At 48.6% G+C, this 16,272-nt stretch overlaps 1 protein-coding gene across 1 annotated transcript in view; it reads left to right on the top strand.

Moving 5' to 3' along the window:
* The window catches only part of myo7aa (myosin VIIAa), a 174,237-nt gene that overhangs the window by 47,596 nt on the left and 110,369 nt on the right, over nt 1-16,272 (top strand). Inside the window, 5 exon segments of the mRNA XM_072477386.1 lie at nt 421-540; nt 5,065-5,207; nt 8,880-9,090; nt 10,362-10,497; nt 14,043-14,149. Of these exon segments, the coding sequence (XP_072333487.1) occupies nt 421-540; nt 5,065-5,207; nt 8,880-9,090; nt 10,362-10,497; nt 14,043-14,149 (717 nt within the window).

Below are 16,272 nucleotides of genomic sequence, written 5' to 3'. Positions count from 1 at the left end.
ATTGTGCTTCAGGATCTTTTATTCATGCCTGAGAGGACGGTCAGGCCTCTGTTTACTGACTCCATCAAAAGCTAGCTCTTCTGGCAGCGTAGCCCTCCCTCAGTACTGCACTGGGAGTGTCGCCAGAGATATTTGGCCTAATTCCTGTGACGTGGCTGCCGGGTCCACAACCTTCGGATCCTGAGGTGAGTGTTCGACCAACTGAGCCATGGTTGACAACTATTTATAATTATACTTTCATTGAGCTACCTGTTATTTGTCTCCACTCTCATCCCCTGCATAGGCGCTAGCCATTCACCACTATTGGTTTCGACAACAGAATCTCATTTGTGCTTCTGAGGTCAACAGTAAAACAAAAGATGCAAAACTCCATTTAGGTCACTTCTAAATCTCTTAAGATGACCTTGTTCCTTCCTTCAGGTCGACTGTTTAGACCTGCAGAACTGCCTCACCAGTCGAACCATTATAACACGAGGGGAGACCGTCTCCACCCCTCTTAACATGGACCAAGCTCTGGACGTTCGAGATGCTTTTGTGAAGGTGAGAGTTCCTTGCTGTGCACATCACAAAGAGATTTTTCTCTCTGCGAGTACTGGGTTTTTTTTATATAGGGGGTAGATTTTTTTTAAAATTCAAACTGGAGAGCAGGACGAGAAGCCAACCAAAAAGCATCTGGGTAAATTTATGCAGCAGCTTGGCAAACTCCTCTTTCCATGAAGGTATTGCGTACGGCTTTTCACCTTTTTTAATGTGGTTGTTGACTGGATAGTCATGGGGGGTTAGAGGTGGCTCAGGAGAGCCTTTTTGTGTTCTAAGGAGCTTTGACATGGTCACTCACCATGGTCCATAGAATCATGGAACCCCTACAGTGCAGAAGGAGGCCATGCGACCCACCAAGGCTGCACCGACCCTCTGAAAGGGTTCCTTGGCCCACTCCCTGCCCTATCGCTGTAACCCCACCTAACCTGTACACATTTGGACACCTTGAGGGGAAATTTAGCGTGGCCACCTAACGTGCACATCTTTGGGCTGTGGGAGGAAAGCGGAGGAAACCCGCTAAAGTTTCACCATCTACCATGGTGGGATTCGAACCCAGGTCCCCAGCGTATTATCCTGGGCCTTTGGATTACTAGCCCAGTGACCATACCACTACACATGACTAATTCAACAATGCCGGTCGTAGGAACTGATTGGCAAGTTGAAATTACAAACATGGAAACATTTTGGAAATACGCAGCTGGGCAGCTGGTCTGCGAAGTGGAAAAAGAAATTGCGATGGAAGCTCACAGACCTGAAACGTTAACTCTGTTCTCCTCTCCTCAGCTGCTGCCTGACCTGCTGAGCATTTGCAATATTTTCCAGCTTCCCGCAGTACTTTATTCCACTTGACATTCCATCAAATATCCCACTTATCTGCTTTTCTGTAAATTCATGTTGCTGCCATGAGAAAATGGGAGCCAAGAGCGTGAAGAGAGGGATAAATGATGGGCGGAATTTTCCACCGCAATCTCCCCCCCCACTCACCCCCCTGCCGTTGGCCGCTAACAGGATCTTCCGCCGATGTCGACGGTATGACTCGCCCGTCCCGCTGACCCCTGAGCCTACCGTGGGAGGGGTCACCATCCGCACGACTGGAAGATCGAAAGGTGACAAAATCACACCCGCCCAATAAAATTTAACAAGGGGTTTGGAGATGGGTAGGTGGGAAGAATGATGGTAAGAGCAGAGTTTGATGATTTAACTTTCATTTTTAAATGTATACTCAAATATCTTGCAAACAATTCTTCACTTGCAGCAAGGGCAGCACCGTAGCACAGTGGTTAGCACAGTTGCTTCACAGCTCCAGGGTCCCAGGTTCGATTTCCGGCTTGGGTCGCTGTCTGTGCGGAGTCTGCACATCCTCCCCGTGTCTGCATGGGTTTCCTCCGGGTGCTCCGGTTTCCTCCCACAGTCCAAAGATGTGCAGGTTAGGTGGATTGGCCATGCTAAATTGCCCTTCATGTCCAATACATGTTAAGTGGGGGTTACGGGGAGAGGGTAGATACGTGGGCTTCAGTAGGGTGCTCTTTGTAAAGGCCGGTGCAGACTCAATGGGCCGAATGGCCTCCTTCTGCATTGTAAATTCAATGATTGTTAAAGCTTGGGTTTCTTTTGAAGACTTTCACTTGCATTGACTCTAATACTGTCATTTTTACCTTTAGATTGTGTTTTCTATGAACAGAAACCTGTTTGGTTTATTATCTGCTTTGTTTGAATCAGCCTGCCAAGTTATAACAATTGCACCAACCCTGAACCTCCCCACACCCTCAAAAAAAGTGAAATTGCCACCGTGCATATTTACTCATCATTTGCACATGATAGCCAGCTGGACTTCCCACCACATCAGATCACCTCTCATTAAACACCATTGTCTTCAGGCTAAAACTGCTCTTCATCTTTATGTAAAATAGCATACTGAAGCAGGAAAAAAGGCAAGGCGCTCACAATGATGCAGAAGGGAGACCACTCAGCCCATCCTCTGTGCCGGCGCTTTGAAAGATTGATCTAATTAGACCTCCCCTCGCTCTTTGTCCTTACCCCTGTAAACCTCTTCTATCATGAGTGACCAATTGTATGCTCCATATAAACTGGTCTGTTTTACTTGTTTCGTATCTCCTGCAGCTTCACTCAGCAAGCTCTTGAGGGGCACAGTTTCTGATAGTGCACACACTAAACCTCTTTCTCAAAGAGTTTTATCCAATCTCCTCCATGTATGGAAGCACGATGGATCAAAAAAACGAAGAATTGGTACTAGGACTGATTTTTAGATTTTTCAGAATCCGACCTTTTTTGAAGGTAGCCTATTTTCATAAAATCATAGAACAATACAGCACAGAACAGGCCCTTCGGCCCTCGATGTTGTGCCGAGCTTTGTCCGAAACCAAGAGCAAGCTATTCCACTCCCTGTCATTCTGGTGTGCTCCATGTGCCTATCCAATAACCACTTGAAAGTTCCTGAAGTGTCCGACTCAACTATCACAGCAGGCAGTCCATTCCACACCCTAACCACTCTCTGGGTAAAGAACCTACCTCGGACACCCCTCCTATATCTCCTATATCTATATCAGTGCAGAAGGGCCCCATCAAGCCTGCAATGATTCTCTGGAAGTGTACCCTACCTAGACCCACTTCCCCTATCCCTGTAACCCCACCTAACCTGTGCATCTTGGGACGCTAAGGGGCAATTTAGCATGGCCAACCCACCTAACCTGCACATCTTTGGGAGGAAACTGGAACATCCTGAGGAAACGCACGCAGACACTGGGAGAAAGTGCAAACCCCATACAGTCCCCCAAGGCCAGAATTGAGCCCGGGTCCCTGGCGCTGTGAGGCAGCTGTGCTGACCACTGTCCACTGTGCCGCTGTGTTTATTAAACTCCAGAAGTGATGGCCTAACAGCCGAGAATTCTTGGGAGAATTTCCATGGAGCTATTCTGATTTGCCTGTTGTACCTTGCCTTAGGAAGGCACATGGAGAAATTACATTTCTCTGGATTTTGCAGCAATTACAGCGGACATTCGGGGGAAACCCCCTCCAAAATCTGACCCCCATATTGTCATCTCTTCGAGTTCAAGTGGCATGGTTTTGGCATCTGGGATGGGATTCTCCGACCCCCCCCCACCGGAATCGCGCCGCGCTGGTCGGGGCCGCTGATTCTCCGGCCTGCAATGGGCCGAGGTGGCCGCCCGTTTTAGGCCGGTCCCGCTGGCGTAAATTACAACAGGTACTTACAGGTGGGACCTGGCTGAGTGGGTGGGGGGGGGCAGGGGGGAGCGCGGGGGGATCTGGCCCCGGGAGGTGGCCCCACGGTGGCCTGGCCCACGATCAGGGCCCACCGATCCGTGGGCCGGCCTGTGCAGTGGGGGCACACTATTCTTCCGCGTCAGCTGCTGTGGTCTTCCACGATGGCCGGAGTGGAGATGAACCCCCCCCCCCCCCTTGCGCATGCACTGGGATGACACCAGCACATGCTGACGCACCCGCGCATGCGGCAATTCGTGCCGGCCAGCGGAGGCCCTTCAGCGCCGGTTGGCGTGGCGCCAAGCCCCTTCCTCACCGGCCGGCGTGGCGCAAACCACGCCGGCCTAGCCCCTGAAGGTGCAGAGGATACCGCACCTTTGGGGCGGCCCGACGCCGGAGTGGTTCACGCCACTCCGTCCCGCCGGACTTGCCCGCCCCGCCGATTCCCGCAGTATCCCGCCCTTGATAACTGTTGTGTTATGCTGCTTCGGATAACGCCGGCTGCTACGTGATGCAGTCTTAACTCCAGGATGCTCCAGGCTCTGAAATGAGTTCAACGTGTTTATTGAACCGTTAACACAGTTCTCAAATGAGTTCCACTCTCTGCTAATCTAACTGTAGTAACTCAGTCTAACTGTACCAGCTTGCTCTAAGCCACGTGCTGGGGTGTGATACTGCTGATCAACCCTGTCTAACTGTCTAGATGTCTGTCTGTGGAAAGAGGCAAGGTGTGAGTGCCTCATCCCTTTTTATAGTGTTTGTCATGCCCCCTTGTGGTCATGCCACCTCTGAGTGTCCTGACTGCCCATTGGTTGTGTTCTATTCGGAGTGTTCATTGGTTGCATGTTTGCATATCATGACAATAACCGCTATGAATTATGCTTTTAATTTGCCGCCACTACCAACGTGAGCTCACTTACTCATAATCGCCCTCCAGGATCCTGCAAACAAGTAGTTAACTGCATTTTGGGAAGACCGACTTGAAAACCGAATTGTAATCAAAATGGAGGTCAGGTACCCAGTAACTTTCTGGACCAGAGAGGTCATGGTATCAACCTGCCTCTTGCCAAAGAAGTGCTGCTATTTTTGCAGAGATTCTTGGAATCAGCAGAAGAGATTGGAAAGGGTGGAGACCGAGAATTTGGGATGTAAACTTAAATGGAGGCTGGGCGGAGGGAGGGGGATCAGAATTTTTCAGAGTGCAAAGAACAGCCATATCTTGTGTTATCTGATGTGGACCCTGTGTTTTGCTCCCCCTCTCTCCATTTTATGCACATCATCAAGGGTATCTATGGAAGGCTCTTTGTGTGGATTGTGGAGAAGATCAACGCAGCTATTTACAAACCTTCATCCCGTGAGCCCAAGGTGTGGCGTAGGTCGATTGGCTTACTGGATATTTTTGGGTTTGAAAACTTCCACGTTAATAGGTAAGACGCAGTGGGACAGTGGCCCAATGTGGCCCTGTACATCCCTATATCCCATGTCGTTGACTTGGAGGAGCTGCTCGTTTCAATGTATTGAGTGTGAGATGCTCATAGTTTACTTTATAGGGGTAGTACAGTGGTTAGCACTGTTGCTTCACAGTGCCAGGGTCCCAGGTTTGATTCCGGCTTGGGTCACCTGTGAGGAGCCCGCACATTCAACCCATGTCTGCTTGGGTTTCCTCCGGGGGCTCCGGTTTCCTCCCACAAGTTCCGAAAGACGTGCTTGTTAGGTGAATTGGACATTCTGAATTCTCCCTCCGTGTACCCGAACAGGCGCCGGAATGTGGCGACTAGGGACTTTTCACAGTAACTTCATTGGAGTGTTAATGTAAACCAACTTGTGTCATTAATAAAGATTATTATTATTGGTATGTAGCTAATGAGTGGATTCAATTTGCTTGCAATATTAGGAGCAACATTAAGCCCCTCTAACCTATGCTATCGTTCAATTAGATTGTAGCTGGTTTGCACCACAAGTCCATTGCTCCATAATGTCTTTGTATGATTACAATCCCAGTTGTCTCATCAGGGTTGAATGCTGCAGTTGCCCCAGTGAACCAATTATTGGAGGGAGGATGTAAATGTCACTGATGTGGCGGTGAATATATCTCTTTGAGACTGAACCATATTATCGAGCCAAGGGGAGGCAATGGTGTAGTGTTATTGTCACTGGGCTAGATCTGGGGACTCTGGTTTGAATCCCATCATGGGTGAAATTTGATTCCAATAGAACAAATCTGGAAGTCTAATGGTGACCATGAAACCAGTTGTTAATTATTGCAAAAACCCATCTGGTTCACTAATGTCGTTTAGGGAAGGAAATCTGCCTCCTCACCTGGTCTGGCCTATGTGGGACACCAGGCCAGGTATGTGACTGACTCTGAAGAGGCCTAACGAGCCACTCGGTTGGAGGGTAATTAGGGACAGGCAATGCTGGCCGAGCCAGTTATGCCCAGATCCCATGAATAAAGAAAAGGTAACTCTGGTGCATCTTGATTTTGACGTTATGCACTTAACATTTCTGGAAGTGTATATTCTAGTCTTGACCCAAGTCTATTATAAAATTGACCTGGACATATGAAGAGCATTCACACTGTTCTGTGTTGGGGTGTTGCTTCTGTCCATCAGAGGGGGGCAGATAACATGTTGGTTTAGTATCTCCTCTCCCACCATCAACAGTGCAGTACTCCCAGCTGAGATTTTGGTGGGATTCTCCGGCTGACGCTGGAATCACGAAACACGATTGGCTGAAAATCGAGGATGGCGCCGGGCGCCAAACGGAATGCCGTGCTCCGATCCCGTGAAAGCGGCGTGAATGGGTTCTACGCCACATGCCGGCGTGGAAATGCAAATTGTACAGTAAAGGCCGTTGGCGTATCAACGGGCCCTACCCGCCATTTTCCGGGCCTCCTGCGATGCTCCACCTCCGGCAGCAGCAATTACCGATGGCAAGATTCACTTCGAACATAGAAAAATACAGCACAGAACAGGCCCTTCGGCCCACTATGTTGTACCGAACTTTTGTCCAAGATTAACAAATTAATCTACACCCCATCATTCTACCGTAATCCATGTACCTATCCAATAGTCGTTGAAGGTCCCTAATGTTTCCGACTCAACTACTTCCACAGGTAGTGCATTCCATGCCCCCAGTACTCTCTGGGTAAAGAACCTACCTCTGACATCCCCCCTATATCTTCCACCATTCACCTTACATTTATGTCCCCTTGTAATGGTTGTTCCACCTGAGGAAAAAGTCTCTGACTGTCTACTCTATCTATTCCCCTGTGACCTTCTAAACCTCTATCAAGTCGCCCCTCATCCTTCTCCGTTCTAATGAGAAAAGGCCTAGCAGCCTCAACCTTTCCTCGTAAGACCTACTCTCCATTCCAGGCAACATGTGGATACTTGTAGTATTTCAAATCGGGAAACGGGCGCCGTGGCTGCTGGGGTTGTGGGGAAGGTGGGGAGGGGGCAACATTGCCATAGTGTGCTGACAATTGTGCATCTGCCAGGGTCAATGGGAGTAGTGGAGGGTGGCTCGGAGATAGGCCGTGGGGTCGGATGGCTGGGCACAGTCCACCATTGCTGCAGCCTGAAAGGCAGCCATGCGGTTGCCCAGATCATCCCCCTAAGTACCCCGTGGCCCCAGCCGCCCCATCACTGGGATGGGCGTGCTCCAGCAGAACCAGTGCCATTATCTGGGCTGGGACGAGGGTCGGCATGCATTGGAATTGTGCAAGTTCCATGTGGTGCTGGTGCTAGCTCAGTAACGGGACTGAAATCAGTCCGGGACTGGCACCGCTTTTGTCCACGTCGAACACTCTCGATTCAATCCCAGTGTCAGCACTTAGTCTCTCAAATGGCGAATTAGTTCCTATATTCTTGAACCCTTGTGACTTGGAGACTACTGTGCTTTTTCCCCTTTTTATTGGGTGTGGGCATCGCTAGGCCAGTACTTTGTTGCCCATTTCTAATTGCCTTCGGGAAGGTGGTGGTGAGCTGCTGCCTTGAACCGCTCCAGTTCATGTGGTGTAGGCACACCCACCGTGCTGTTAGGGAGGGAGTCCCAGGACTTTGACCCAGTGACAGTGAAGGAACGGCGATATATTTCCAAGTCAGGACGGTAAGTAAGCGGCGGGGAACCTCCAGGTGCTGGTGTTCCCCTGTATCTGCTTCCCTTGTCCTGCCAGCTGGTAGAGGTCGTGGGTTTAGAAGATGCTGTCTAAGTAGCTTTGGCGAGTTCCTGCAGTGCATCTTGCAGATGGTTCACACTTGTGTGTCTTCGTTGGGGCAGGCTGACGTTAGGAGCTGCTTGGGGGAGACATAAAAATGCCAAATCCAAAGGGCATGTTTCTAAGCTGTAACATGGTCCAGCTAATTCCCCAAGGTACAGGAATAGCTGCAAGTGCAGACATGATGGGCCAAATGGCCTCCAGCTGCGCTGAGACAATTTTAAAAAATGTAACATTTCTGTATGATACGTTTAAGTGTCAAGGTACTGAACTAGTGCTCCAGACAATTAAGAGTTCAAGGTTTCACCATAGTGGCTTTTGTCTCTGAGTCTGTAGTAAGCTGAACTGAGACAGTCTTTATTACTGACACGCAGGGGAGAGTCTCCAATGAACCGAAGTCTTTCAAAACTTTCCACTTGCAGCTGGGCTATTTATACAGCAGCTTGACAAATGTGTCTCTGTGTACGATCACATTTTGTCTCTCTCACACACACCGAAAAAACAGCATTGACACTAGGAGCTCTGGAAACACTTCACTTCCCACATCAATAGCAACTTGAGAATTTGAATTCTGATTGATTATCTTCACTAATGTCTTTGCTTTTGTGAGATCTCTTGGCCCTTATGTGACTCCAGTCCCGCACCAGTGTGGTTGGGTCATAACCGTCCTCTGAAGTTATCTAGCAAATGATTGAGTGCCACTTTCACTGGGCAACTAAATGCTATTCCTGCCAACGATACCCACATCCCAAAAAGGAGTTTCTTTATGAAAAAAAATATTTGACCAGCCTTTCCATGTCAGAAATGTGCTTGTGGGGATTAGACCCACATCAGATTCATTTGTGAGCTGGTTTAATCTTCTCCTTCTGTTTCACCGTAGCTTTGAGCAGCTCTGTATAAACTTCGCCAATGAAAACCTGCAGCAGTTTTTTGTGCGGCATGTCTTCAAGCTGGAGCAGGAGGAATACAACCTGGAGAACATCAATTGGCAGCATATTGAGTTCACCGACAACCAGGACGCTCTTGACATGATTGCGCTCAAACCCATGAACATCATTTCCCTCATCGATGAAGAGAGCAAATTTCCTAAGGTACGGGGGTAACTACAGTGCGGCTACATTCAAGGCCGGGTGTCCCGAGAGAGGGAGCACACAGTATCTACCATCCATGCCTTCCGTGCCCGGTGGGAACCATGGAGATGGGATGCCTTACCGACCCTCTTTTAATCACGTTATGATTTGATGTTTTAAGTTTCATTTGTGATTTGTTTTTGTTTTTTAAAGCCAATATCCCTTCAAGGGTAATATGCCCCTCAGGTTATCTGATTTAGTTTAATGGTTATCTGTTTTACTCAAGTAGGAGTAGCTGTGGTACTACTTTTTAAACAAACTGAAGTGGTAGATAGACACTGAGGAGGGGCAAATATGTAACAGCCCAATTAGTATTGAGTATTCCCTAACCCCATCTTCCTGGTTCGTGGATCACTTCATAAATTCAGGAAACGCCTTGGATTCTTCCACCGCTCCCTCCCTGTCAACAAGGCCTTACCGAGGTACTTTCCCCAAAAACTGATGGTCCAAGACTGGGCCAAGGTTTTCCGGCAACGTCCGCTGGTGGGATCTTCTGGTCAGCTGGCACACGGAGGACGTGGGAAAATCCCGCCCACCAGACTTAAAACTTCCCCAAAATCTCCAAGTCTTGTAATATCTTTCTGTTGAAGAAAGCTGTGATTAATATTGTCCCCGGCCACCACCTCCATTCTTCACGGGGCCCTGGGAGATGTGGGTCGGTGAGACATTTCAGCATGGGAGACACCAAGAGAAACCTCTATACCCAGAGAGTGGTGAGAATGGGCGAGTAGCTGAGATGGTTTGGCACAGATGCAATTTTGAGGAAGCTGAATAAAAGAGTGCGAGTGTGCTCACATGTGACGCCATCGCTGATACAGTGGCCCTAAGGGCCGGTAATTTCTATATAATTCTATACAGCTGCAGCCGACCCCGACCTCGTTTTCAGCCAATGCCCAATCCTTTTCTGCCAAGACTGTGGGTTGGAGTAAGAACTCTCAACTATATCCCCTTTATTCCCAGCCCAGCCATCAAGCCAATTGCTGTCCCCCTACAGGAGTCTTCACTAAGGTTGTCAAACATGCCCCAGACCTTTGCTGTACGTGTTCCACCCTTGCAAGCTACTTAAACGTTTTGGGAGAGTGATGCCATTAAATCGTATTTGTTGCGACACGGGTGTGAATTTAAAACCCATTAAACTGGGGATGTTGAAACTGTGTTTATGGAGTATGTGCATTCTAAAGGGCATCATGTTTCCATTGAAACCAATTCTTGACCAAAATATCTCCCGACAGGGCACAGACACGACAATGCTGAATAAACTGAATTCTCAGCACAAGCTAAACACCTACTATATCCCTCCAAAGAACAACTATGAAACCCAGTTTGGCATCAGCCATTTTGCTGGAATAGTCTACTATGAAACCAAAGGTAGGTTGCTGTGTGAAATGTAATGGACTACACATTGCAATGACAGGGGTATTTTGAAATCCGATTCTAAAACAGCCCAGTTCTGCCAGAATATATTTAATCTGTTCTCTTTAACCCCCGTTATATCTCGCGTCACCTCTCGGTCTCAATGATTTCTCGGGTTTAACCTTTTGCGAGGGGGCCATCATTTCAGATTGTGAGCTATTTGGGCAGAAAATGTTGGTTCTTTTAATATTCTGATCCGAGAATCAAACCGTGCAGAAGGAGGCCATTTGGTCCATTGCATCCGTGACGATACTTTGCACATAAGAAATAGGAGCAGGAGTAGACCATGGGTGGCACGGTGGCACAGTGGCTGGCACTGCCACCTCACAGCGCCAGGGCCTTGGGTTCAATTCCGGCCCTGGGTAAATGTGTGACGTTTGCACGTTCTCCCCGTGTCTGCGTGGGTTTCCTCCGGGTGCTCCGATTTCCTCCCACAGTCCAAAGATGTGCAGGTTAGGTGGATTGGTCATGCTAAATTGCCCCTGGTATCCAAAAAGATTAGTTGGGATTACTGGGTTACGGGGATAGGGTGGAGGCGTGGGCTTAAGTAGGGTGCTCGTTCCAAGAGCCGGTGCAGACTTGATGGGCCGAATGGCCTCCTTCTGCACTGCAGGGAGTGGAACTGCCCTGGGGCTGGTTAGCACAGGGCTAAATCGCTGGCTTTGAAAGCAGACCAAGGCAGGCCAGCAGCACGGTTCAATTCCCATACCAGCCTCCCCGAACAGGTGCCGGAATGTGGCGACTAGGGGCTTTTCATAGTAACTTCATTGAAGCCTACTTGTGACAATAAGCGATTTTCATTTCATTTCGCTGTGCCAAAGAAGCAAATCTGTGTGTTTCCCAACCGGAAACCTGGATGAACAGGGATATCCACTGCTTGCTGAAGTCTCGGTCTGAGGCGTTCAAGTCAGGCAACCCTGACCTCTACAAGAAAGCCAGATATGATCTAAAGAAATCCATCAAAGATGCCAAAAGACAGTACTGGACCAAGCTCGAGTCCCAGGCTAGCCACACGGATCCCCGCCGTCTATGGCAAGGTCTGCAAGACATAATGGGCTACAAGATGAAGGCATGTAAAATCATCGGCTCCAACACACTCCTCCCTGATGAGCTCAACGCATTCTATGCCCGCTTTGAGCAAGAGGTCAGCGAGAGCGAGCCCTCCACCCCAGAAGCCACGGATGGACTTGTATCTGAGATCACCACTGCAGATGTCAGAGCAGCCTTCTCGAAGGTCAACCCACGGAAAGCCACTGGCCCGGATGGGGTACCCGGACGAGCACTCTGGTCTTGCGCGGATCAGCTGGCGAGGGTATTCGCAGACATCTTCAACCTCTCTTTACAACAACCGTAGTGGGTTGGATTTCGAAAAATGACGAGACAGAGTACAGGAATGAGATAGAGAATCTGGTGAACTGGTGCGACGACAATAATCTCTCCCTCAATGTCAACAAAATGAAGGAGATTATCATTGACTTTAGGAAGCGTAGTGGAGAACATGCCCCTGTCTATATCAATGGGAACGAAGTAGAAAGGATCGAGAGCTTCAAGTTTTTAGGTGTACAGATCACCAACAGCCTGTCCTGGTCCCCCCATGCCGACACTATAGTTAAGAAAGCCCACCAACGACTCTACTTTCTCAGAAGACTGAGGAAATTTGGCATGTCAGCTACAACCCTCACCAACTTCTACAGATGCACCATAGAAAGCATTCTTTCTGGTTGTATCACCACTTGGTATGGAGCCTGCTCTGCCCAAGACCGCAGGAAACTACAAAAGGTTGTGAATGTAGCCCAGTCCATCACGCAAACCAGCCTCCCATCCATTGACTCTATCTATAATTCCCGCTGCCTCAGAAAGGCAGCCAGCATAATTAAGGACCCCACGCACCCCGGACATACTCTCTTCCACCTTCTCCGGCAGGAAAAAGATACCAAGGTTTGAGGTCACGGACCAACCGACTCAAGAACAGCTTCTTCCCTGCTGCCATCAGACTTTTGAATGGACCTACCCCGTATTAAGTTGATCTTTTCTCTACACCTTGCTGTAACTGTAACATTATATTCTGCAGTCTCTCCTTCCTTCCCTATGTACGGTATGCATTGTTTGTACAGCATGCAAGAAACAACACTTTTCACTGTGTACTGATACACGGGACAATAATAAATCAAATCAAAAAAGGGCGGTTGGCGCCCATGGACTCCCATTGGATTGGTTCATGATTATGCTTTGCAAAGTACTGTTGTTGGTTTGCCGCTGCCTTCTGCAGAATGGCTGACCAGGAAACTCTCCCTGCCTGCCAGGTAGTTTGAAATGGGGTTTGAACCCAGGGGTAGGGGTGCTACTGCGCCACAAGACCTCCCTTGCTGCTAGGTCTACGTTGGCCAGTTTTCCTGGATTGGGAAATTACAAGGTACCTGTAATCACCCCGTGACTGACTGTGTAACGGATTGGAACAGTTGTTCCGCTTCAGTGAGCTCAAAGTCATTCAGCCATGGTGATTTTTGCTTCAATTCCTTTTTTATAAATGGAGGCATGAATTTAGGGCATTTTTCCCCCCTTTTATTTTTGTCACGGGATGGCATCGCTCGCTGGGCCAATGTTTGTTGCCCATCTCTAATTGCCCTGGAACTGAGTGGTTTTCTTGGCCATTTTGAAGGGCAGTTAAGAGTCAACCACATTGCTGTGGGGTCTGGAGTCACATGTAGGCCAGATCAGGTAAGGACGGCAGATTTCCTTCTCGCAAGGGACATTCGTGAACCAGATGGGTTTTTACAAATATTGATGATTGTCATAACTAGTTTTATATTCCAAGTGTACTAATTGAATTTAAATTCCACCAGCTGCCATGGTGGGATTTGAACTAGTACCCTGAGAGCGTTAGCCTGGGCTATTGGCATGGCCATTATGCCACCGTCCCCCTCACCAAAGGGCTTCTGAGGGAAGTAGGTAGCACAGTGGTTAGCATTGTTGCTTCACAGCTCCAGGGATCCGGGTTTGATCCCCGGCTTTGGTCACTGTCTGTGCGGAGTCTGCACGTTCTCCCAGTGTCTGTGTGGGTTTCCTCGGAGTGCTCCGGTTTCCTCCCACAAGTCCCGAAAGATATGCTTGTTAGGTGAATTGGACATTCTGAATTCTCCCTCAGTGTACCCGAACAGGCGCCGGAGTGTGGCGACTGGGGGGTTTTCACAGTAACTTCATTGCAGTATTAATGTAAGCCTACTTGTGACACTAATAAAGATTATTAATAATAATAATTATTGTTACAAGTAGGCTTCAATCAAGTTACTGTGAAAAGTCTCTAGTTATTATTGTTATTAGCCCTGATGCATCAGAGCAAGCGCACAATCTAACATGGACCCCCCCAGAAATAGTCCATGAATACTCAAAGGAGAGGCAGTTTTTAACTAGTCACATTAAACTCCATTCCCGACAGTGGTCAGAATGGCCCTGTCACCTGACATTGCTCCCCAAACACTCATGGGCGTTTGTTTTTTCAGGTTTTTTGGAGAAGAATCGGGACACACTTCATGGGGACATCATTCAACTGGTCCACTCCTCCAAGAACAAATTCATCAAACAGATCTTCCAGGCTGATGTAGCCATGGTAACTAGCACATTTTCAATTAAGGGAACTAATTTTCTTGGTGCGCCTATCTGTGATATTTAGAGCTGGTCTCCAATATTCCTAACTCCATTTAACCTGTTGCTTACCTAACAATCTTGAGAAGGGAAGAGGTACATGTATCTGATAAGGTCAGTGATTGCTTTTTTTCCCCTCATGGGACATGCGCATTGTTGATTGCACCAGAACTTGTGGCCCATTCCTAAATGCCCTTGAGAGGTGGTGGTGGTGGATTGGTCTTGCGTTTCAGCTTATTGTACTACTTCTGTTGTGGCCTTTTGGTGCAACTGAACAGAATGTTTCCTCGGCCATTTCAGAGGGTGGTTAAGAGTCAACTACGCTGCTGAGAGTCACAGAGACTAGGCTAGGTAAGATTTCCTTTCCTGAAGGACTGGAATGAATCTGATGGGTTTCAATGACAGTTGGGCAGTCGCGTGGTCACCATGACTTTTATTTCATTAACTGAATTCAAGTCGCCGTTGAGAATGTGAACTCTCATCTCTGAATCATTCGTCCAAGCCTCCGAATTACTGTCCCAGCATCATAAATTGCCCCTCGGTCACACCCATTCTGCAATAAGAAATAGGAGATAGGAGCAGTGGTAGGCCGTTCGGCCCCTTTACACTGCTCCGCCATGCAATAGGGTCTTGGCTGATTGTGCTGTGGAATTAATGCCTGTCCCCCATTAACCTTTCGAGGCTTTTGTCAATTAAAAGTCAATCTAACGCTGCCTTGAATATGTGCAGTGACCCAGCCTCCATTGCTAACTGTGGAAGAGAGTGTTATGTTCTTTTTTTAAAAATTGGATATTTAAAAAATTTCATTATTTAAAAAAATGATAAAACAATTAACCCCAATTACAATATCAAAGACCAAGACTGACGAGCAAAAACACAAACTAACTTAACCCCACAGAACTAAACTAAACCCCTTACCAGCTGACGGAGGGAAATGAATGGCTCTGTTTTAGGTAGAAACCTTCTACCGACCCCCTGATCGTGTACTTGACCTTCTCCAAACGAAAGACATGAGATCACCCATCCAAGCTGAGGCACGGTGGGGTGTAGGATTCCTCCACCCAAGCAGAACTTGCCTCCGGGCTATTAGTGAGGCAAAGGCAAGGACATCCGCCTGAACTCCTGGAGCACCGCCCAGTCTGACGCCCCGAAATAAGCCACCAACGGACATGGCTCCAGATCAACATTGAGTATGTCTGACCTGGTGTTGAAGATGGAGACCCAACAGCTTACTAACCTGGAACAAGACCAGAACATTTGAGTGTGGCTAGCCAGCCCCTGATAACAATGCTCACACTTGTCCCCCACCCCAGAGAAGAATCCACCCGTCCTCACTTTAGCCGGCTGAACCCTGTGCACCACCTTGACTGGATCAGACTAAGCTGAGCAGATGAGGACGTGGAGCTGACCCTGTGAAGAGCCTCGCTCCACACCTCATCACCCAGAATGGGATCCAACTCGCCCCATTTCACCTTTCCCTCATTCGATGGAGCAGACTCGAGACAAAATCCTCTTCCACGGCGAGGATGGTGGTGCCAAGGGGAAAGAGGGAAATGCTCTGTGTGAAAAATCTTCTAATTGAGGGAGAAAATTATTTTTTGTTTAAATTCCTCTATGATCTGGTTGTCTTGTAGTTCAGGATGTTAATTCCTGGAGATTGCAGGATTGTACTTCCGGCTGGGAATGGGGGGGGGGGGGGGCGGGGTGCAGGGAGGGGGAGGGGGAGGGGGACAGGGTGGGGAAGATGAGGACGAAGGGGGGGGGGAGGATGAGGACGATGGGGGGGGAGGGCAAGGGGAAGGCAAGAGTGGGGAGGGGGAAGGCAAGGGTGGGGGGGGGGGGGGGGCGGAAGATGGGGGGGGGGGGGGCGTTGGTGACTACCCCAGAGTCCAAAAGTGAAAATGCACCCACCCATGGTTATATAGATTGCAGGTCATCACTTCTGTGATGGTTCTCTACCCTAATAATCAACACTCTTTCAGTATCTTTGTGACCCCCTTCCTAACCCCCACAGGAAAAAATTTAGTGAACCCCGTTTCTAGGCACATTGAGAATTTCCTATCTTCCAACTCGTTGAATTACCAGCCA

This window comes from Scyliorhinus torazame, chromosome 15 (genome assembly GCF_047496885.1).
Source record: "Scyliorhinus torazame isolate Kashiwa2021f chromosome 15, sScyTor2.1, whole genome shotgun sequence".
NCBI lineage: Eukaryota > Metazoa > Chordata > Chondrichthyes > Carcharhiniformes > Scyliorhinidae > Scyliorhinus > Scyliorhinus torazame.
Note: the sequence above shows the minus strand (reverse complement) of the source record. Positions and strands in the feature narration are given on the sequence as shown.